Source organism: Hippichthys cyanospilos, chromosome 10, assembly GCF_059441005.1.
Source record: "Hippichthys cyanospilos isolate Australia breed blue-spotted pipefish chromosome 10, RoL_Hcya_1.0, whole genome shotgun sequence".
Lineage (NCBI taxonomy): Eukaryota > Metazoa > Chordata > Actinopteri > Syngnathiformes > Syngnathidae > Hippichthys > Hippichthys cyanospilos.
The window spans coordinates 4,796,234-4,817,762 of record NC_142378.1 but is presented as its reverse complement, the minus strand read 5'-3'; the positions used below and the strand labels follow the sequence as shown (position 1 = coordinate 4,817,762).

Here is a 21,529-nt window from a genome sequence, read left to right as displayed (position 1 = left end):
GGATTTATATAGTTTTATCCATGATAATGAAGCTTTTATTAAGTTTCTCTGGAGATATTCTAGTGTCATATAGATTGGTAGATTCTTCTTCCCTCTTGACTTGTAATAAGATCAGTTGCACTTTATGGTCTGGTCACCCCCAGGGGCCCCTCCTGCTGTGACAGACGACATAACACCTACAAGTGAAGGTCTTGGACTGTGTGGGACTCCAATGAGTAATTAAAGATACTGTGTACCTGGATTGGACACACTCATTGAAGTGATGACCTTGGATTCAATCAGTCACTTGAACATTGCGGTTCATCGCAAAGGTACAGGACAGCCCCTCAAAACAGGCTAACTTCAGGAAGGCTTCAAAATAAGACATTTTCTGTACATTTTCGTATATGATATTCAAACACTTTTTTTAAACTGAGAATGAAAAGTGCACAGTGTTCTCTAATGGCACAAAAAAAATCATCTGGAGATTGAAATGCCGCTGGATGACACCCCATAAAGTTTCCGTTCAAAGGCACATCAGATATGGGAAAGCAATGAATCACTTATCAATTGTGTAGAAGACACGTGTGCGACGCGGCTTATCGAATTCGATAATGGAGACAGCTGAAGAATACCAGTCCCATCTGCAACATAGGAAAAAAAAAAATATATATATACTTATATATATATATATATATATATATATATATATATATATATATATATATATATATATATATATATATATATATATATATATGGCAGATTTTTGTCATCCTTGGTGAAAATAGTTTGCGTTTAATCAAAATGAGACATTTGATATTACTTTGGGAAAACGATAACCGAACCGGTGAATGGATCGGTTTCAAAAAGTGATGTGAGTACATCAATCGTTTAAGTCTAATTTGTGTATAATGGCTTAATTGTGGTTACGTTGTCCTTTCTCTCTGATACACGATATTGCAGAATAAAATTTTCACCAAATATCCAAATATTTGATGTAATAATGGATAGAATAATCAACTCTAAAAATGTCTATCGTCTAAAATTGTCTATCGATACCAACACTATGTAATGACTGGCACAACAAAGCCAATCGTTGGACGTGTGGGGGCACATTTATTGTATTAATATGATATGTTTTTGTAGCAAGCAAATAAGCACACTCTACTTAAAAAAATGGCAATTTATTTTATTCACACACATTTAAATAACAAAATGTAAATTCTATATTTATCATTCAGTTAGAATAATTCTTCATCCACACAGAATGTACAAAAAGTCCCAAAGTGAGAGTACAGATAGGGATAGGAGGGTGTCATTGAGCAATTTTCTTTAGGTCCAGTTTTCACCACGGTTCATAGCAGCCCAACACTGAAAATACAGCGTGGGGGCAATTGCACACATTCGGATTTTACCTCATTCAGTGCCATTTATTTTCAGACCCTTTTTTAGCCTAATAAAAAAAATAAACAATCTGTAAATAAGTATCTGGAATCAAATGTCTGGAATGTGTAAAAACGTATAAATACGTCTTTGGTATAGAATGAGTGAAAGGTACCAAGACGTATTAATCCGTCTTTGGTATGGAATGAGTGAAAGACGGCGAGACGTATATATGCGCCTTTGGTTTCGGGCGAGTTAAAGATGAGTTCCTTGGATGACCTTGGGGTCGTCGTCGGCCGCGCGGGCCGGATTGTCGTACGTCTCCAGGCTCTTCTCGTGCACGGCCTCCTCCTCCTTCTGGCAGCAGTTGCAGCACCTGCAGATGCAGCAGCAGTAGCGGTTGCAGCAGCCCAGGCAGGACGTGACCACGCTGTCCCAGGGCGCCAGCGAGCGCAGGGGCCGAGGCAGGAAGTTCCAGTCGCGCAAAAAGCGGGGCAAGGCGCCGGGGCAGCGCGACTGCAGGACGTTGATCAGGATGACGGCCACCGCCAGCACGATGACGGGCACCCCCACGCCCACCAGGACTTGCCAGCCGGCCAGCGACAGGCCGAAAATGGTGAGGGGCAAGACCAGGAAGCAGAGGATGAGGTAGAGGGCGGCGAACCAGCGGTACTGCGCCGTGCGGTTACCCAACCCCCTGGCGAGCTTGATGGGCACGCGTGTGAAGGGGATGGGGTACCACAAAATGATGCCCATGATGTTGAAGAAGAAATGGCAGAGTGCAATCTAACAAAAAAAAAAAGATACGATGATCGGATCTCCCTTTCATAAACGCGACATACGGCACATCCGCCAGGAAACGAAATAGTTCGATTTTCATGTTTACTAAAATCAAAATCACCTTTTTTCTCACGCATAGAGTTCGGTTCTCCAGGTGGGCAAATTTCCTCTCATTAGATCACAGGTGTCAAACTCAAGGCCCGGGGGCCAGATGCGGCCCGCTTCGTCGTTTTACGGGCCCTCAAAATGCTGATTTGATGTCAAGTTTCTTGCTAAAATACCAAATTTGCAACCTAACTCATTAAAAATCTCGAGAGGGGGACGACAAGCATTTTTAATTCCCAATCTCTCTTTTAAACAGATTTCACAGGGCTCTGATTTTAAAACTAGGACTTCACACTGTCATACAAGCCCTCTGACTGAAACTATAACTACAATGTGGCCCATGATAAAAATGAGTTTCACACCCCTGGATTAGATGTCGAAAAACTTGCCAGTTGATGAAAAGAAAACCTCCCAAAACCTACATCGAAGCATGTTTTTCGCTGGTTGTTTTCAAGCAAGCTTCTGATATCTCGAGAAAATTGTTTACTGAGACGACGTGTGTGCAGCCACACTGAAAGCCTCGTTGACAGTCAGGCTTTCCTTCCCTTTTCTCCGAGTAAACGTGTGGCATTTTTCTGGACAGATCCTGACAAATCTGAGCCAGCCCAACTATTCTCTCGAATCAGTACGGATGAAAGGACTTGCAACCCGAAGCTTCTGAAGAGTCGGAGTCAGGCTCACTCATTTCCAGGGTCAAGACTGAAGAAAGGTCCTCCAATCGATCAGTTCTGAAAAATCTTAATAGGTGTTCCCCAAACAGTACATTTTCAGTACTGAAAATGGAAATTTGGGAGACTTACTCGGATTTGTCAGGATCTTGGGAGACAACGGAGGGTAAGACTGGCTGTCAACAATAACGTCACCTCTCCGACGGAATGTTGTCTTGACAAATACTTTTCTTGAGCTATTATAAGCTTGCAAAACACTTATAAAAAAAAAAACAAGAGCGATGCTATCGCGCCAAAAACCGAAGTGATAGAGAAGAACCAAGATCTGTTTAAGATTTTGCAAAGAAAAAAAATAGTTGAAAATAGCTCTTTGTCTTCTTCTCTTGTACCTGTAGTGAGTTGGGTAGCGTTTCTCCCGGGCTAGCCATAGCCGCGAGGATGGCCGTGGTGGTCGTCCCGATATTGGAGCCCAGAGTGAGAGGATAGGCCCGCTCAAGGCTGATGACACCGATGCCTAGTGAGAGACACGACATGAAAAGAACCCACTGAAGCCCACTAAAAAGAGATCTTTGACGTCTATATCCGTCAATGGCGGTGAATGACTTTCTGATGACTTCAAACCATTCAAACATCGATCTTATCCTCAGTGGCTTTGATTGACACCTATTCCAGATCAATTTTGGACATTTTCTAAGTCAACTCACCGACAAGAGGCGTTATGGCCGAGGTGAAGACGGAGCTGCTCTGAACGATGAAGGTCATCCCGGCTCCCACCGCAATGGCAATGTAGCCGGTAACCCAGCTGAATGGGAAGGGGAAGTCTGCAGAGATCATGGAAAGACAGCACATAACCATAAACTTACACGAAATTTTCCTGAAACTCGTACTTAATTCAACAACTATTTCTAAAGCATTTTGGCACCGATGGTACTTTTTGACTCTATTTTGAAATCTCGCATACCGCAGAACGAATAAGATGAACTTTGAACAGCTTCCAAGAGCTTCGAGAACAAACTGTATTTGCATTCAGAAAATCCAGAGTAAAAAACAGTCGTTTTATTTGTATATTTTTTTTCTAGAGCTCGACAATTTTTTTTTATCATCGAGCCAAGCACAAAAAGGCATCTGTTTGTCTTTCACCTGTGTTGAGCACCTTCTTGATGACGAGGGCCACCTGGCCCTTGAGCATGGAGTTGAGCAGCTTGACGATGAGGATGAGGCAGCTGCAGAGGATGAAGAGGGACATACCCAGCAGAATCAGGCCCACCGCCAAGTCGGGTAGCTTGGCGTAGGCAAAGATATGCGAACCTGCGAGCAAAAAAAAGTACTAAGATCTGAAGAACAGGTAGATGAGAAAAAACTGGGTAAGTTCTTCTTCAGCACCTATTCTTGATACATCTAAGTTGATATCTCTTCTACCAACGGGAAAAATATGTAAAAAAAACACAACAACCTAAAATTGGCTTGTGCTGTGAGTTTTTGGGCTGAATTACCGTAATTCCCCAAAAATGATGCACTTGTTTGTCCTCAAAATGAAGGCCAAAAGTATGGATGCGTCCTTTAAACGGTAACTTAGAAGGAAGTGAATGCGTTTTTATATCGACAGTATTCGCACTTTCAATAATTACCGTGACAAACGAGCTAGAAGCGAACATCAGTTGGCCGTTAGCAGCCAGTGCCCGTTGCAGCTAACAGCAGCTCCTGTTAGCTGAGGCTGTTACGGCATCATTTTCCATAAAAGAAGCGAGCGGACCGAACCAATGTCCGAGTCCATCCTCGTTCACCCAAAGGAATATTACTAAAATGTCGAGGATCGTGTAAAAGTTATGACGTCTCCAGCAGATTCCATAAAGAGTGCATCGATTACAGAACACGGAAACATATTCCATTTGACTCGTTTATTAACTCATTCGATGCAAGGGGCGTATAGTCACGTTTTTTTAAGAGTCCGGGGATTCAATCCCAGATTAATGTACTTGAATATAGATTTAATACTTACGAATCTGGGATTTAATGTCTGTTTAACGTCATAAACTTGGTGAAACACCCGCACAATTTCAGATATAGGGTCTTTTTGATGCATGATTGGTTTTTGATGCCTTATCAAGTTCCATTCACTCCTAACCATCTTCTTCATGTCGCCACATGGCGTTAGCCGACCAGCAGTCTTCAAACCAATCACGTACTTTCGATTCCGGATCGGCTTGTGTTTTGTGAAGCATTCCGAGTCGCGTGAATAGCCTCGCCGAGAAGGTATTTGCGGAGGTCGCGAGCGGGACCAGTCAAAGGTGGTCATTGTCTAAGTAGGTTTCGGGGGGGGATTGCCGTCTCATATTACACTTCAGCGCTTGACTACAAGAGGGCGAGGCTTACATCTTTCTAAGTTCTCCTTCCAGGTGGTATTCATCTCTGTCCATGTTAGGTTGCCTTCCATCCAGCAGACGGCACCGGGGGGGCAGCTTTCCACCGTCTCGTTCCAGAAAGTCTTCAAGAGAGGACCAAATTAGTTCCAGTCACCGTTCATACACCGCAATCTTGCTAATTTTGTACTCATTTTGTTGTTCTACGTAAGTAAGCATTATTTATTATTCAACGAGAAATCCACAGAAACAATTCTCTAAATGTATTTTTGTGCTCTTAAACCACAAATCATAGAATGGTATTATGGGGTCATAAACTCTATTTAGGCGACAGTTTATAAGATGGAGTTCGTGGCCCGAAAACAAGGAACCGATGTTTCCGTTGTCATAAACTCAAGGAAGGTAATCTTTGGGGCGATAGAGTTTATGACCCCCAAATCAGAGCCCGGTATTTTGGACAATAAAATCTAGTAAGGCAACTGTTGATTTGCGAGAGTTTTTGATCCCTAAAACCAGGAGCCGGCATTTTTGGTGGTCACAACCACTGGTAAGACAAGAGTTGATATGCCAGGGTTAATGACCCCTAAAATCTAGAGTATTTGGGGGTCAGAAACTCTAGTGAGGTGACATTCGATGAAGATGGAGTTCATGGCCCCCGAGCACGTAGCTGGTATTTTGGGGGTCACAAACTCAAGTAAGCCAACCGTTGATGTATGACCCTAAAACCAGGAGCCAGAATTTTTGGTAATAGCCTCTAATAAGGCAAGATGATATGCCAAGGTTTGTGACCCCTAAAATCTGGAGAATTTGGGGGTCATAAACTCAAAGTAAGCCAACAGTTGATGTATGACCCTAAAACCAGGAGCCAGAATTTTTGGTAATAGCCTCTAATAAGAAGAGATGATATGCCAAGGTTTGTGACCCCTAAAATCTGGAGAATTTGGGGGTCATAAACTCAAGTAAGCCAACAGTTGATGTATGACCCTAAAACCAGGAGCCAGAATTTTTGGTAATAGCCTCTAAGAAGGCAAGATGATATGCCAAGGTTTGTGACCCCTAAAATCTGGAGAATTTGGGGGTCATAAACTCAAGTAAGCCAACAGTTGATGTATGACCCTAAAACCAGGAGCCAGAATTTTTGGTAATAGCCTCTAATAAGGCAAGATGATATGCCAAGGTTTGTGACCCCTAAAATCTGGAGAATTTGGGGGTCATAAACTCAAGTAAGCCAACAGTTGATGTATGACCCTAAAACCAGGAGCCAGAATTTTTGGTAATAGCCTCTAATCAGGCAAGATGATATGCCAAGGTTTGTGACCCCTAAAATCTGGAGAATTTGGGGGTCATAAACTCAAGTAAGCCAACAGTTGATGTATGACCCTAAAACCAGGAGCCAGAATTTTTGGTAATAGCCTCTAATAAGGCAAGATGATATGCCAAGGTTTGTGACCCCTAAAATCTGGAGAATTTGGGGGTCATAAACTCAAGTAAGCCAACAGTTGATGTATGACCCTAAAACCAGGAGCCAGAATTTTTGGTAATAGCCTCTAATAAGAAGAGATGATATGCCAAGGTTTGTGACCCCTAAAATCTGGAGAATTTGGGGGTCATAAACTCACAGTTGGTGTGCCTTGGTTTATGACCCCAAAAGCAGGTATTTTGGATCATAACTCTTACTAAGGCAACGGTAGATATACCAGACCTGGATTCCGGAGTGTTTTGTGCATCACGAACCAAGCAAAACAACAGTTTATACGTTTTCCTACCGTGTTGACCTTTGTCTTGCACCAGATTTTAATCAGACTCCTGTTTCTGGCTTCTGGGTCCCCGGTGGCGATTCCGGTGATGACTGATTTATCCAGCTAAGGAAGAGAACGAGGAACATCGCAGAACATGAATTCCCAAGGTGCGCATGGTGGTCTGCTACAATAATTACTCGGTAAGTAAAAGTGCAAAGTTCTATTCCTACGACCTTAACAACCCGGATTTGACGAGCGTTCAAATTTCCGAAACGTCATCTGAAAAAATATCCGTCAAATGGTCGATCAAGACCGAGCACTGTTCGAAACGAATCATCCGGGTCTTCTACTGAACGGGAGTTCAAAAGTTCCTTACGAAACATAAAAGCGACCATAATAATACTTGTCGAAAGGTATAATTAATGATGATGAAAGCCAAATTCCAACCACGAATCGTTTTTAATTTGCAGGCATGTGAAAGTGAGCCCCTTTGATTCTTCTACCTGAATAATGGAGTCGGTGAGCGGTTCGGTGATGATCTTGAGCAGGTCGGGCGCGTCCTCCCCAGACTGGAGGTTGAAAGACTTAATGATGAGGTGGGTGAGCTTTTCCAGGACCCCCGTGGCCACCTCCAGGGGCAGCAGCACCAGCACGGAGAGCCAATTGAAGAAGTCGTGCACGGTGGCGCCGGCAAAGGCCCTGGCGGCGGACGGCGGAGATTCCCCGTCAGGTTCTTCGCCCCGAGAAAAAAATTCCGTAGAGCCCTCGCCTTTACCTGCGGAACTCGTTTCGGTTGCCTGCCTGCATCATGGCCACGATGGTGTTGGTGACCGACGTTCCGATGTTGGCGCCCATGATGATGGGCACGGCGGACTTGACCTCCAACACTGCGAAAAAAAAGACTCATGAAGCAAAAAAGTTCACCATGATTTGGAGCCTCCAATTTGAACAGTGCGTCGTCATCAGGGAGAAGGTGTGTTTTAGCCATGACCTCATTCAATCCCAAGTACATATTTTTATGTTTTTTCCATACATTCAATCCCAGGTACCCATATGAACATGACTTTTCAATTTTTCTTCAAGCGTTTGGCTAACGAGTGTCTAAAAATGGCAATTAGGCATTTAGTTAGCCTAATTAGGCATTTAACTAATGAATACATTTGTGAACTAAAGTGATCGATTAAGTCAGATAAAAAAATACGTTGGTTGGATAGAACACATTTATTTACACCTTATGGACATTTATAGTTAGTTTTCAAAATGAATATGACATACAGTATTGTCAATTTAAAAACGTAAAATCACGTCTTTGGGATTGAACGAGTTCGTATAGTAACAGGTATGATTTTAATCAGTCGATGAAGGCCATCTAAGCTTTGTTTGTGGTTTATCGTGCTAGCACAAAGGGAGTTTGCAATTTTGGACGCCGGACGGGAGAAACCTCGCTTTGCTAGCTTGACGCTAGCTAGCCAGCGCGACGGGTTAATGGAAACGTTTACGAAAAGGGGAAAAGCAACTCGGTGCTACCGTTAGCCGGTGCATAGCCAGGAGTCGTGGCGGTTAATTGACACGATTTTAAATTCCATGTGAAAACATTTCCATAGATTGACGTGGCTACGTTCGCGAGTCTTACATCCAGAAGACACCATGCTGACCACGATGGAAGACGAGGTGCTGGAGCTCTGCACCAACACCGTTACCATCACCCCGATCACCAGGCCGGCCACCGGGTTGGACAGAATCACGTTCTCTTTGAAGATGTCCCCGGCGGCTTTTCCTACAGATGAAACGTCAAAGATTAGGTCTCCGGCGTGGACAAAAGCGGACAAGTCGTCCAGGGGGAAGAACATCTGTCTGACCTCCGACCAGCTGGAAGGCCGAGCTGAGCACATCCAGCGAGCAGATGAACAAGTAGAGAAGTCCGAGCAGTAGCGCCAGCTTCACGATGGCGGTCAGCACTCGCATGATCTTCCCTTTGGTGTCCAGATCTGAAAGGACACGCTTAGACTTGAAGTTCTCAGTGCGCGGAACGCTTCTAGTGGCTTGGCTCCTCGGATCCTCTAAAGTACCTTGTGGTGAAAACTAGCTTAGAGGGTTTGCGTACCGGTTTGGATGTTAAGGGGTCCTAGACCAAAACTCTGTGGCGCTCCCCAGGAATTTGAAATAGATGTTTCAGACCCATATACTAAAAATACTAGTATTTTAATCACTAAAATTACGAGACTAATTGATTACTTAGTACTAAAGTCATTGATTATTTTAGCCATACAGTAATGTGTCTTCCTTTAGGTAATAAAGTGCCAATTACTTTATAAATAAAGTAATCAATTTAGGTAAATAAATGCCTATGTTTAGGTACTAAAATACCAAAAATTATTATTGTATAAAATTATTATTGTATAAAATAATGGACACCCCCTACTATTAATGTGCGACTTCCACATTTGCTGCAATTAGAGCATAAGCGGACCAAAGAGGGTCCCATCTCACCTGACCACTTGACACCCACGTCCTTGAGCTCCGGCAGGTCCCACGGATCCTCTTCAGCCACGTCCTCGTTCACCAGGTCCACGGTGGAGTAGGACGGGACCATGGCGCCGTCTTTTACACCCTTATCCTTATCTTCTGTTAGGAGGGGGATGAAGTCGGAACATTACAGAAAGGAAACAAAATGTCACAGTGTTGATTGCTGAAGGGGGGCATACCAAAGCTGGGGGAGGACTCGGTCCCCACTTGAGGTCTGGGACCCATGATTGTATCTAGAGAAGAAAACACATTTTAGCATTTAGTATCAAATCTGAACAAAAAAAAGATTACAAAAAAAATACATATATATATATATATATATATATATATATATATATATATATATATATATATATATATATATATATATAATTTTAAAAGTACCTGACATATACCGAAAGTTTAACATTTCAGTTATTTAAAATAGTTACTTATCCATAAAAAAATGCATACATACGTATATATATATATATATATATATATATATATATATATATATATATATATATATATATATATATATATATATATATATATATATATATATATATATATATATATATAATTAGAATTTTTAAAGTACCTGACATATACTGAAAGTTTAACATTTCAGTTATTTAAAATATTTTTTATTATTTATCTATTAAAAAAACGATATATATATATATATATATATATATATATATATATATATATATATATATATATATATATATATATATATATATAATATTTCAGTACAGCATTTTCCTTCAAATTGCATGAAATGAATAACATTTTTGATATGGCGTACAATAGTTTGGGGCGGTTAGTCACGTGTTGCGGTTAGTTTTTGGCCGGGTAAAAAACGAGAATCCTTCTAATCATCCCATCTTGACAGCTGTCAGTCACGATGACGTAGCACGAGTTGAAAAAGAATCGATGAAGGTGCGCAGTCGACTCAGGCTTAACGGCAAAAATGAATAAAGAAATAAACGGCGCTCAGAACGAAAAGATGAAAAGATGAAAAAATGAACATGTCTCTGGCGGATATGTTTTGCTATGGTGGCTCAGAAGTCGAGTAGCAGTTTGCTAGCTAGCTAGCTAACGCTATCACGAAAAAACAAACAACCCAACAGCAACAAACAAAAACATGGAAGCAGATGTTTGAATACAACAAATTCTGCACGACCACCTCCAAGGCAGGTATGTCTGTGTTATTGGCTCAATAAATTTGACATTTTATGATAAATATATGATATTTCATATTCTCTTATTGAAATGAGCAGACCTGACAATTTGGACCTGACAAGATGAGCTTTGAATGAGTGAGTACACCTTTTTTTTTTTTTAATCAAGTGGAATCTTCTGTATATGGCATAGTACTTTATTGTATTTTGGTGTTTTAATAACCTTCTACTCAAACAAAATAATACAAAGGTTGTAAAACTGATTGTAATGCAAAGTGTCCATAAAGCCTCTTTATAATGAAAATAGGGCGAACAGAGATTAGATAACAGTCAATTGGTTCTCTTCCGTTGAATTATGTGCATACCAATTTTATTATAAAACTTTATTAAACAATTGTTCAAATAACCACCGTGTATATTAGAATTTTTGTGGTATTTTAGAAGTTCACTATAAAAATCACATTATTAATTAAAAAAAAAAAAAAAAAAAACTTGGTTATAAAGAGCGATCCTCTCAAGCAGTTTTCTCAAATGATTTCCATGACAAATAAGTAATTTTCCCCCTTTTTTCTGATCAACTAAAACACAAATCAAAGTACAGTAACCAGACATGATTTGAAAAATCCCTTTTTAAAATCGCAATATTTAAAAATGACAAGAAAATCGAAATTTATTTTTTGGGGACGTATTAAACAATAGGTACGTATTACACAGTGTTTTCCATCTTGACAATACTAGTTCCGTTTTTTTCTGATTTGATCAAAGAAAATGTGTTTTATTCTTAGAAAGCTCACAAAAGCACACCGAGGTTACGCTAAGACATTTCTTTGTTATGCGTGTGGCATTTTGCAAACACTGTTTAAGATTGTTTTTTGTTTTTTTTTAATAAAAAAAAGGCCCTATTGCTTTCAACCAAGCCTGAAACAGGAACACTGTGACATCATTTCCGGGAGTATGCAATGTAAATCAAATATTCCAGTGAGACTCACCTGAATAAGACTTGTGTGAGAGTAAACGGTGAAGTAAGTTATTTCCTGTGCTCTTGCGTGTTGGAGGGGAAGAGGCAGCAGAACCACCTGGGACACCTGTTGCTACGGCCCGCCCGCCCGGCCTGCTGCTCTTATAGCTCCCACCCGCACACGCACGCTGGGTACAAAGTTCAGACACACACACGTGCATACACACCTGCACACACACACCGAGAATGCCAGGCGGTACGGTACCAATAGGAGTGTGTTTTCACACACACACTTTTGCTAAGTGTATTTGAGATCAGCTTGTATTTAATGGCAGTGTTTTTCGACGCTGAGATGTTGATAGGACGCCCTCCTGCGGACGTTTCTGCAACTGCTTCTTTTTGGACGGCATCTCACACGCTTCACTGTGACTAGCGTTTCTGTCTCTCTCGCCCTTTTTTCACTCCCCCTTAGGATGCTTTCTTTCTTTCTTTCTTTCTTTCTTTCTTTCTTTCTTTCTTTCTTTCTTTCTTTCTTTCTTTCTTTCTTTCTTTCTTTCTTTCTTTCTTTCTTTCTTTCTTTCTTCCTTCCTTCCGTCCGTCCGTCCGTCCGTCCGTCCTTCCTTCCTTCCTTCCTTCCTTCCTTCCTTCCTTCCTTCCTTCCTTCCTTCCTTCCTTCCTTCCTTCTTTCTTTCTTTCTTTCTTTCTTTCTTTCTTTCTTTCTTTCTTCCTTCCTTTGTTCCTTCCGTCCGTCCGTCCTTCCTTCCTTCCTTCCTTCCTTCCTTCCTTCCTTCCTTCCATCCTTCCTTCCTCCCTTCCTTTCTTCCTTCCTTCCTTCCTTCCTTCCTTCCTTCCTTCTTTCCTTCCTTCCTTCTTTCTTTCTTTCTTTCTTTCTTTCTTTCTTTCTTTCTTTCTTCCTTCCTTCTTTCCTTCCTTCCTTCCTTCCTTCCTTCCTTCCTTCCTTCTTTCTTTCTTTCTTTCTTTCTTTCTTTCTTTCTTTCTTTCTTTCTTTCTTTCTTTCTTTCACCCCTCCTCTGCTCTCTTACTTTTTCCTTTCCTCTGCCCCTCCCTCACTTTCTATTTCTCTTCCTCTTTTTCTCCCTTTATTTCTCCTGTCTTTCTGTCTCCATCTCTCCCTTTCTCCCACCTTATGTACTTCCCCCGTCTTACTTTCCCTTTACACTCTCCCTCCCCCTCTCGCTTCCTTTTTTCTCCCTCTCCTCCGTCTTTCAATCTCTACCATCTTGCAATGTCTCTCTTTCTCCCCTTGCTCCCTCGCTCCCCCCATTCTCTCTCTCTCCCTCCTGCTCACTCACTGACGTGCGTGTTTTTATATTGCCGGTCTATATGTGTTGCTGCACCTTTGTGTTCAGATATTAGGGCAAGCAGGGGTGCCGCATACAGTAGACGCTAATGGTGCTGATGGAGTGTCCCGTTTGATGTTAGCTTTGAGCTACCAGAGGCTATGCGCAACATCTAATCCTCTTTTTTTGTGTTATGTTTATCTAAAGAGTAAACAAAACATCTTGATGCCTTCCCGCAAGTTCAATGAAACATCTGCATGCAGCGTTGGCTCGCATCGGGAAAACTTGTAAGTCGGACGACTCGAATCCACAGGCACCGCTGTATATTTATTTGCATCATTGTTTTGCCACGCAAAGAGTATTAGCCTCTATTTATTCAGTGGTTTATAACGGGTGTGGATTATGCTGAGATTTTTGACGATCCCGTTTTGTACCCAACCCTTATGCTCCCTCAAATAGCAACGTAGCAAATTATGAGCTTGGTCATGAAAACAAATAAACTCGCTCCGAATAAGGCGCAAGCATATTTCAAGTACAAATTAAAAACAAAGTTCTGATTTCCTTTTCCAGACGTGGCTGTGGCATTGCACATTTACGACTCATTAGCGGCGGCGTTACAGAGTTTTAATTGGCCCGGTAACAACATCGCCTGCTGCATCTGGCATAAACGCTGTGAATAGGAGTTAATGTTTTACATACTGAATTCTTCCCAGTAAAAAAAAAACAAAAAAACTTGGCTTTAATCCTTCACCTATAACCAAAAGTGAAAAAAGAAAAACCAGGGTTCAACGGGTTGAGCAGGTTATGTTATGATGTGTTTGATAGTGTAGTGGTAGCAATTTATTATTGTTTTGGAAAATGCAAGCGTGCCAAGTTTCTTACCAGAGCAACCTTCAGACCTGCAAAGTCCTGCTGTAACATTATGTGAAGGGAGTCACAAAATTGCATCATGCGGGAATCTGACTCCACCCGACTACTGAGCTGTTTAAAAATACACACACACACACATATATATATATATATATATATATATATATATATATATATATATATATATATATATATATATATATATATATATATATATATATATATATATATATTAGGGATGTTACTGTCGATTCCACATTTTCCCGACAGATACAAGTACTAGTACTCAACCAATAAGCAGTCACAGATACCAAGCGCTGATACCATTAGTAATTTTGAAAGAATGACAGTTTTAAAGAATGTCAAGCATTTTTTTCTTAAAGGGACAGCGCGTAAGATTTAGACAGTTTTTCATTACGGACAGCAGGAAGTGCTGCATTTACCATTGTCCGTGGCTATGACAAACATGGCCATCCCCATTTACTCTCATTTCATGATAACGAGACCTATGATTATGTGTTAAACTTATTGTTGGTCATTAAGTGCACATTCATTTGCAAGACTTTGAAATTTACAATCATTTGTTTTTCATGAAAAACGGTGTAAATCTTACACACTGTCCCTTTAAAATCACATCATATGAATGGCAATTTTCCTATACATTGCATGAAGGTTAACGCCCGAGCTAACTGTGTGACTTAAAGGTAACCCGCTGACTGAAATGTAACGGAGTCACGTTTTTCTTCTTGTGGAACCTCCGCCCGGCTGTATTTGAACTGCATCATTTATGTGGCGCCATACAGCCAATAAAAGCAAGGCGGCTCGTGGATTTTAATATCCATTTATCATGGCAGATGCTGATAACTTCTGTGGAAAGAACATCTTTTTTTTTTTAATCCCTATTTAATGAAACGTTGACCTTAGCCTGCAGAGTGTAGCAGTGGGGGGCGGGGCCAAGGTGCGTGCATCCGACATGAAGGGTGCATCTAACGCCGTAACTTTTCTCCGGTAATTTATTGACTAACCCATTAAACGGCAGGTTTTCCCTTGCGTAGCCTCAAGGAAGCTTGACCTTTGACCTTTGGAACACTGCCTCAATAAAGACCCTCTAATCACACACACGCATCACTCCCTGTGCGATAACCGCCACTTGTCACTCATCTCCTAGGTTTTCACGAGTGATGGTGATTGTCTTGACTTTGCCTCGTTGGCATAGTCCACATGGGGGTCAAACCTGAGACGATCGCCCTCATAAAAGCATAAAACTCAGCTGGGACAAGAGTGTTAGCACCCCCCCACAAATATTGGCTGGAAGATCGCATAGCTTCGTGAGGTAATGATTTCAAATTCAACAATGTCCTTTTGAGGAAACGTTTACAACTGCCGGAAAATACTTTGCTGCCATCTATTGGTTAAAATGTCGCAATAATGAAATCGAGCGGAATGTCACCTAAGTGGGCAATGATTTCGGCGTCTCTAACCTGAAAAGCGGAGGAGCTATCGATGAACATTAAAGCTATAAATTATTGATGAGGCTAAAAATGAATACACTATATTATTTTAAAGTATAATCGTGATGAACGAACTGATGGGCCTCATGATTTTAGGGTCTCTAATCCAACCAGCAGCGGAGCTATTGATCGATATATTGGTACATATTGATAAATGAGCATAAAATAATCATTCAAATTAGGCAAAATTGATTTATTAGAAAACTAAAGGTTGTAGCATGATGCGAAGCGTCATATGACTGATGTGTCTATTGATTTTGGGGTCTCTATGGTAACCAATTGCAGCACAGTTGATGAAAATATTGGTAATTATTGATCAATAATCATAAATAACCCCCCCAAAATTACGCAAAGGGATTTTCAAGCAAAGGAAAAAAAAACTTTAATTTGAATGTAATGGCAAATGAACTTCCAAACAAAAAAGCAGACACAAGAAAAGGAATTATAGCATTAAGAAATTGTGCAATGTCCCTTTTTCTTTTTATTGGACTGTCTGCAACAAATTTCAGTTTTTTTTTCACATTAGTCATGAAAGCAATTCTCATGCAGTTCAATAAATAAGTTAAATATTCAATAATCCATTCGATATTTGTGCTGTATATTGCGGGGCCTTCAGTGAAATAAAAACAAAAAACAAATTACTAAATCACCAACAAATATATCTTTATGTTTTCTTCAAAACGACCTTTTTGATTTCTTTTTTGGCATCTTCAGTAGCGCAGCATCACCTAAAGAAACATAAACACGTCATTAATCAATTGCCTTCAATCCTTTGCCATTTTTTTTAAACATTCAGTTATGAAGTAGATTCTGTGGAAGCAGAATTCATCCTTATATGACATCATCAAATCTTGTGAAACTTCACCTCGGTGAACATCTAACGGATTGAGGGAATCTCAAGATGCCCCGCCCAAAAAAGATTGGAAAAAAAAAGACAAATGAACAAATTAGTTAAAAAAAAAATAATCTTGAATTGAACAGATTAAATTAAATCCCAAAATAAATAATATAATACATTTATAATATGATTGAATGATAGTGAACTTAATAGAAAGAATATTAAGTAAATAAACACTCATAATAACTAAATAATTACTAAATAATACATTGAAATAATTAATGAAAATGAAGAAAAACAAAATACATAAAAGGTAATATATTAAGTAAAACAATCTTTATAATTTCTTCCGTCCAAACTTTGTTGAAAGTTATACAATTGCTACAATTTCATGTTCGAAGTATATATATATATATATATATATATATATATATATATATATATATATATATATATATATATATATATATATATATATATATATATATATATATATATATATATATATATATTATTTTTATTTTTATTTATTTTTTTTCTCCATAGTTCTATTTTAGTCAGGACGATTGGAGATCATCATAAATATGAGTACGTATATGATATACTTTAACGTTTGACCACTAGATAGCAGCATAGTCTTGTTTGTGATTTTTATCAAATAGTGCCTGCAAAGGGGAGTACTGAAACACCACTTTTATTGGTCAACTTTTGTTGCTCATAAGACAGTAAAGAATTTTAACGTTTTTTTTTTAAATGTTTTTTTTATAATTCGTATATATTCTGATAAACCCATTTAGATTTCTCATAGGATTTGCTGCCATGACAGGAGATTTCAATGAGCTTTTTCTAGATTAAACTGCATATCGTGTCACTGCTATATCCTCCCAGCCGATTCATTTAAGTCCACTGTAGTGGACATTCGTTTTTGCTTTATAGCTTTTCATTCAACCGGGCTACCCCACTAAGTCCTAGCGTGCTCCTTTAAGGACATCAAGGCCTTTACAATGATGCTGCATAAGTTTCGATGGGACGTCATTAAGTTTGCCGTCTTTCTGAGACAAAATGGGGGATAGAGGATATTTTTCAGATGAGACAAAGTTTTCAAATCCTTACGTCGCTGAGCCACTGGGTGAAGGCGGAGGTGCGAGTGAAGACGGTGGGCTTCTTGGCCTCGTTGCACACTCGCGACGACACGAAACTAGTGACGCCCTGCACGTACCAGCGCCCGTCCTCGCCCTGACAGTTGAGGGGTCCGCCTGAGTCGCCCTAAAAACAGAAGACGGGAAACATGCACAAAGGGGAAGTCACAAAAATCCTCTAAATTATTGACAGTAAATCTGTCCAAATTTGTGTTAGTAAACACCAGCAAAGTTATATAAAATGCTCTTCAAAGTTGCGATGTTCTGAAATTGTCAAGATTCTTATTATTATCTCAGACTTAAATTTTGACTTTCAAAGTGCGCATTCCGAATCCTGATCTGTGATTGAAAGACGGAGCGGCGAGCGGCGAGCCTGTTGGCAACTGTTTTGTTTTAGCTAAGAGACCCAAAGCCGCCTCAGTCGTTGGGTTCCGAACATACATTGCACCCTGACACAGCATCTCCGCCGGCGCAGATCATAGTGGTCTTGACGTTGACGCCCCACCAGTCGCTCTGACTGCATACGCTGTGCTGTACCACGGGCAGCAAGGCCTGTTGCAGCTTGGCCGGCATGGGACCGTGGCCTGAAACGACAATTGTAGCCGCGTTAAAGCACAAATAGATGCTTCTCCTTACAAAATGGAGTCATTAAGTTGCATGTTTGATGGTGATCATTAACCCTTGTGCATTCATTTTAAAACGAATACTCTCGTGTTTTTTGTACCGATGTGGTACCTTGTGGCTTTTGAGGGCGGGATAGGTAACATTTTTAATGATTTTTTTTTTCTTTAAACCACTCGATGTTCAGTGTCATGAGCTCTATTCAAACTTATGTAGTTTTTGTGAAAAACAAGGCAAAATATACAGCTTGAAGAAGTGATAACTCCAAGTGTATTCGCACTGGTTTGAAGCAAGTTGGTGTTTTCGTATAAAAATAAGGTGGTCTTTGGCGCCACCTACTGTGTTAAAGTGCTACAAGTCATTCGAGAAATTGCTATCTGTTGGCCTATCTCAATCACCTCTAAAGAGCTTGGTTGAAAAATCGCCACCAAAATTAAGGACATGTATCGTATCTTCGGATTCGGCTTTATGAGACTTTTTTTGGCGGTTCTTTAACGGATCATTTTTACAAAGTGTGGAACTAGAACAGCTTTGTCTTCGCCTGGAAATAGGCCCTCCATTGCTGAGTTCTTACTGTAAAGATTGCCCCAGCCGGTGATGAAGCACGCAGCCCCGTGGGCGGGGATCTCGTCGGCCCTCGGGAGGCAAGCCGGGCCGATGCCGTCGGTCATGATGGGGCTCTTATCCAGTTTCAGCAGGGCCAGGTCATTGCTAATGAAACGACAGCGATAAGCGTTAACGTCTACTGTACAGAAAGATCAAATTTGACCCGTTTGGATTGCGTATAAAAAAACAAGGCCAAACGGGACAAACTCACCCCTCGCTTACACGGTCGATGTCCCAATTCGGGTGGACGACGATGCGGAGGATGTCCCGGATCTGCTCCGTGCCTTCCTGCAGGTTCATGTCGTGCTCTCCCAGCACCACGCGGTAAATGTCTCCTGGCCTGAAAACACCGATTCGACTTTATTTATAGAGCGCTTGAAAAACAACCGCGGCTGGTTACAAAGTGCTGCACGTAAAGTACAAATCAGACATATCCTCCTGAGACGCAGCCGATTCATTTGCATCCACTGCGGTGGACAATTGTTCTTGGGCTACATCTCTCCATCTGTCGCATTGGAGCTAGTTTATTAAGTGAGAACTTTCCAATATAGTCTCATTTGTTTGGGTGCGATGCGATTCATTGAACTTTGTTGTCTTGCTGAGAAGAAAAAGGACACAGACCTATAGGCTGGCTCTCGGGAGGATATACGCTATAAACGGCTACATACAAACAGTGCACGCAATGCGGAATCTCATCTTGAGGTGAAAGCCGAGAGGTTTGATTTTCTCCTGACATTACCAAATTGTTGCCGAGGATAAAGTGGATTTTATTTCAAGACGTCGAATGAAAAGCGCATGGGGCCTAATGTTGAACCCTGCGGAACACCGTACCACGATGGGCCTCGAGCTAACACAGAATGCAGTCACCATGTCACGAGGTGAAATTTTGCACTTCTGGAGCTGTAACTGAAGTGGGAGATAGTCCGTTTACAAATGTTTGTTGAATGTTATATAATACTACTTATTTAAAATAACAGATGGGGATTCAAATCCATTTGTAATCACTGTAGGAAATTGGAAACATTCTTTGAAAAAAACCTTGAACCCCTACAATAAACCCCTAACATTAGATCAGAGGACGCTTGCGTTCCTGAGAAGACGCGTAAAACATACGAGAGCTCACCAGATGCAGTGCCCGGCAGTCAGCACCCATCGAGGCGCTATCAGAGTTCCTCCGCACGTGTGGTGGTAGCGGCTGCCGTGCTTCACCTGCAGAGAGATCTGACAGCAAACGATAGCGTGCCTTATTATCGTCCGAGACTCCTCACTGCTTGAAATCGCTTCTGTTCCGTCCGCGAGAAAAATGTTGCTTTACCTGCCAGGGCCAGCTGTGAGGACGAGCATCTTCTCCGTTTACCACCCGATTGGTGTCGGGCCGGACCGCTGGGGCGCCGCAGCCGAATACTGACCAAATGAAAACGAAACGATGTTTCGGCGCTTTAGTAAACAACAGAGTCCACTTTGAAAGGATAATACAGGACTTAGCGGAACTCACCCAAAGCTGCTTGCAGGACAAGGAGACCGAGGGACCGCAACATCATGTCTGTCTCCCTCCCTCTTGCCTGGCACCTTATTATAGCCTACGGCATGGCCTCAAATAACATGTGGCTATCAGGGCCTGTCGGCATGGGAAGAACTTCCCGTCTCGCAGATGGCCCGATGGATTTTGGAGATCTCAGCTGCTTGTATCGTATACAAACATTGGGCGCACCTGCGCAAATGAATGAGGACCTGTACAGTACAAGGCCTACTGTATGTCAGCAATTTATCTTTATTGGTCGTGTTGATTATATTTCTTCATTTCTTCAAGAAATATCTGTTGCAAGTTGCGATTAATCATGATTGCTCACGGAAAGTTTAGTGATTGATTAGTTAATGTCTTCGTTTGCTTGACAACACACTCTATACATTTTTTGTCATTTTTGTCCTTTACGCAGGTTGGAACATCTTCAGATATTTACGCAGACAGAAAACAGACATGTTTAGAAACAAGAGAAACAACATAAGTTCAACATAACACTGACACACTTGGATTGTTATAATACTGAATGAACACAACAGTAACATGGCTGATTGTGTTTTCTAGTGGAGAGCACGCCCTGGTGGTGAGTAGAATAGCAGTTCAAAATCAATATTTTGAGTCTCTTCTCCTGTCTCCCTTTGTTTAATGACTTTAAGACGGCCGCAATGGTCTAGAAGCCGCAGGGTTCATAGTGGGAGGAAAAAAGTAGCCGCTCATAGTCCGAAATTTATTGAGTGTTTATACATATGAGATTTTATCAACTTTCTGCAGGTGTCAGCAAATCTAATGAAATGCTTTAATACTGTGAAAAGAACGGGTCTTTTCAAATTAAGAGCAAATTATTTGGAACATGCAGCAATTTACTATTAATTTGTATTATCGCGATATCGTTTTGCTTTGCAAAATCGTTACTTATTTTGGTCACTTTTCTACACATTTGCGCCGTCATTAGCGACTCCATTTTTCCAACAGAAGAGCCAGAAACGGGACAAATTATGTTACTGGATGCTGTATAAAATTCACCGAGAGATACCACTACAAACGAAGTTCAGAATTTTGAAGGTTTCTCGCCACCCCCACCCAGCGCCATCTTGTCGTCTGGAAAGCGCAGGTCAAAGGTGGACTCCAGCATTCCGTGACAAGTGGGAAAAGTCCATCTGCTGCTGGAGGAAGCCAGTCCGCCTCTTCATGCGTTTTCACCGTGAACTCGTAAATCCTTCTCTTGCGCATAAACACTCCGTATCATCCTTTCATATCGCTGTGTGGGATATATTACCAAAACATAAAATATTTGATATTAATACTCCCATGTCAAATGATAAATTATAAATATTATTTATGAACATCAGCAATTTATTTTATTTATCGGTTAATTTCCAGAGACCGTTATTCTGCTAACTTCTTTTTTATCCATAACAAATTTTCCTCCTTCGGTAACAATTAATTTCTTT

At 40.8% G+C, this 21,529-nt stretch overlaps 2 protein-coding genes and 2 long non-coding RNA genes across 6 annotated transcripts; 2 read left to right on the top strand and 2 right to left on the bottom strand.

Annotated features, from left to right (window-relative positions):
• Positions 1 to 1,150: 1,150 nt before the first annotated feature.
• On the bottom strand, positions 1,151 to 11,805 carry LOC148416700 (sodium-dependent phosphate transport protein 2B-like). The gene is made up of 13 exons (XM_088425239.1): positions 11,702 to 11,805; positions 9,723 to 9,776; positions 9,508 to 9,642; positions 8,877 to 9,005; positions 8,651 to 8,794; positions 7,793 to 7,904; positions 7,521 to 7,716; positions 7,045 to 7,140; positions 5,292 to 5,403; positions 4,059 to 4,226; positions 3,623 to 3,739; positions 3,308 to 3,432; positions 1,151 to 2,151 (listed from the first exon to the last, which is right to left on the bottom strand). The coding sequence occupies exons 2-13, from the start codon at positions 9,766 to 9,768 to the stop codon at positions 1,621 to 1,623; spliced, it is 1,911 nt and encodes a 636-aa protein (XP_088281365.1). The 5' UTR covers positions 9,769 to 9,776; positions 11,702 to 11,805; the 3' UTR covers positions 1,151 to 1,620.
• LOC148416701 (uncharacterized) lies at positions 5,088 to 9,336 on the top strand. 2 transcript variants are annotated; one of them, XR_015866936.1, is made up of 4 exons: positions 5,088 to 5,485; positions 7,141 to 7,217; positions 7,488 to 7,990; positions 8,622 to 9,336. It is a non-coding gene; the product is annotated as an uncharacterized LOC148416701 (long non-coding RNA). The 2 variants fall into 2 exon arrangements; XR_015866935.1 differs by lacking the exon at positions 5,088 to 5,485 and having other exon boundaries at positions 6,566 to 7,217.
• Positions 10,614 to 20,550, top strand: LOC148416698 (uncharacterized). Its single transcript, XR_015866937.1, has 3 exons — positions 10,614 to 10,728; positions 10,812 to 10,850; positions 20,494 to 20,550. It is a non-coding gene; the product is annotated as an uncharacterized LOC148416698 (long non-coding RNA).
• LOC148416699 (chymotrypsin-like elastase family member 3B) lies at positions 15,995 to 20,186 on the bottom strand. 2 transcript variants are annotated; one of them, XM_088425240.1, is made up of 8 exons: positions 20,052 to 20,186; positions 19,872 to 19,960; positions 19,680 to 19,777; positions 18,768 to 18,896; positions 18,525 to 18,661; positions 17,771 to 17,913; positions 17,304 to 17,456; positions 15,995 to 16,080 (listed from the first exon to the last, which is right to left on the bottom strand). In XM_088425240.1, the coding sequence occupies exons 1-8, from the start codon at positions 20,095 to 20,097 to the stop codon at positions 16,063 to 16,065; spliced, it is 813 nt and encodes a 270-aa protein (XP_088281366.1). In that variant the 5' UTR covers positions 20,098 to 20,186; the 3' UTR covers positions 15,995 to 16,062. The 2 variants fall into 2 exon arrangements, with proteins under 2 accessions (XP_088281366.1, XP_088281367.1); XM_088425241.1 differs by lacking the exon at positions 15,995 to 16,080 and having other exon boundaries at positions 17,292 to 17,456.
• Positions 20,551 to 21,529: the final 979 nt, after the last annotated feature.